We start from the raw sequence: 1,914 nt of genomic DNA, 5'->3' as shown, positions 1-1,914 counted from the left end.
GGCAAGACCTTTAGTCGGAAGTCATCCCTTACATGCCATCGTAGACTCCATACTGGAGAGAAACCTTACAAGTGTAATGAGTGTGGCAAGACCTTCAGTCAGGAGTTAACCCTTAAATGCCATCGTAGACTTCATACTGGAGAGAAACCTTACAAGTGTAATGAATGTGGCAAAGTTTTTAATAAAAAAGCGAACCTTGCACGTCATCATAGACTTCATACTGGAGAGAAACCCTACAAGTGTACTGAGTGTGTCAAGACATTCAGTCGAAATTCAGCCCTCGTAATTCATAAGGCTATTCATATTGGAGAGAAAGGTTACAAATGTAATGAGTGTGGCAAGAAGTTCAGTCGAATTTCAGCCCTTGTAATTCATACAGCAGTTCATACTGGAGAGAAACCTTACAAGTGTAATGAATGTGGCAAGGGTTTTAATCGAAAAGCACACCTTGTATGTCATCATAGACTTCATACTGGAGAGAAACCCTACAAGTGTAATGAATGTGGCAAGGTTTTTAATCGAAAAACACACCTTGCACATCATCATAGACTTCATACTGGAGATAAACCTTACAAGTGTAATGAATGTGGCAAGGTTTTTAATCAAAAAGCACACCTTGCACGTCATCATAGACTTCATACTGGAGAGAAACCTTACAAGTGTAATGAATGTGGCAAGGTTTTTAATCAAAAAGCAAACCTTGCACGTCATCATAGACTTCATACTGGAGAGAAACCTTACAAGTTTAATGAGCGTGGCAAAGTTTTTAATTGAAAAGCAAAGCTTGCACATCATAATACAATTCATACTGGAAAGAAACCTTACAAGTGCAATGAGTGTGGCAAGACCTTCCGTCACAATTCAGTCCTTGTAATTCATAATTCATACTGGAGAGAAACCTTACAAGTGTAATGAATGTTGCAAAATTTTTAATCAAAAAGCAAATCTTGCATGTCATCATAGACTTCATAGTGGAGAGAAACCTTAGAAATGTGAAGCATGTGACCAAGTTTACAGTAGCAAATCAAGCCTCGAAAGACAGGAGAATTCATACTGGAGAGAAAGCTTACAAAGGTGAAGAATGTGACAAAGTTTTCAGTCACGAGTCAAACCATGAAAAACATAAAAGTTCATAATGGAGAGAAACCATAAAATTGTAAGAGTTTGTGTCAAGGCTTTCAGGCGTGATTCACACCTGGTACAACATACTAGAATTTATACTGGAGAGAACCCTTACAAGCGTAATAAGTCTGGCAGAGCCTTAATGAGCAGTCAACACTTATTCACCATCAGGCAATCCATGATGAAGGAAACTTTACTAATGTAATGATTGTCACCAAGGCTTCAGTAAGGCTACAACCGCTGCAAATCATTGGAGAACCCATAATGAAGAGAGATCATACAAGTGTAATAATTGGCAAATTTTTCAGACATCGTCCATACCTTGCAGTTCATTGGCAAACACATACTGGAGAGAAACCTTACAAACGTCTCATTGAGGCAGGGTCTTCACTCATGCTTCATCGTATGCAAAACATAGGAGAATTCATACAGGAGAGAAACCTCACAAGTGTGATGATTGTGGCAAAGCCTTTACTTCACGTTCACACCTCATTACACATCAGAGAATCCATACTGGACAGAAATCTTACAAATGGCATCAGTGTGGCAAGGTTTTCAGGCCGACTTCACTCCTTACAGAATGTCAGAAAATTCATTTTTGAGGTAATTGTTCCAAATGCAACGAGTATAGCAAACCATCAAGCATTAATTGACATTAAAGTGTTTATGTTAAGAGGACTGGGCCAGCCGCAGTGTCTCATGCCTGTAATCCCAGCATTTTGGGAGGCCAAAGCAGGTAGATCACTTGAGGTCAGGAGTTTCAGATCAGTCTGGCCAACGGACATGAACCGC

General features: G+C 39.6%; 1 protein-coding gene across 1 annotated transcript in view; it reads left to right on the top strand.

The window, feature by feature from the left end:
* LOC105514650 (zinc finger protein 813) overlaps window positions 1-1,710 on the top strand; it is a 30,706-nt gene extending 28,996 nt beyond the window's left edge. Inside the window, exon 5 of the mRNA XM_011946151.1 lies at window positions 15-1,710. Within this exon, the coding sequence (XP_011801541.1) occupies window positions 15-774 (760 nt within the window). The 3' untranslated portion in view covers window positions 775-1,710. The remainder of the gene's footprint in view (window positions 1-14) is intronic.
* The last annotated feature ends 204 nt before the right edge of the window (window positions 1,711-1,914 follow it).

This window comes from Colobus angolensis, unplaced genomic scaffold (genome assembly GCF_000951035.1).
Source record: "Colobus angolensis palliatus isolate OR3802 unplaced genomic scaffold, Cang.pa_1.0 Scaffold25, whole genome shotgun sequence".
Taxonomy (NCBI): Eukaryota; Metazoa; Chordata; class Mammalia; order Primates; family Cercopithecidae; genus Colobus; species Colobus angolensis.
The sequence above is the reverse complement of the archived record's forward strand: the minus strand, read 5'-3'. Positions and strand labels throughout refer to the sequence as shown.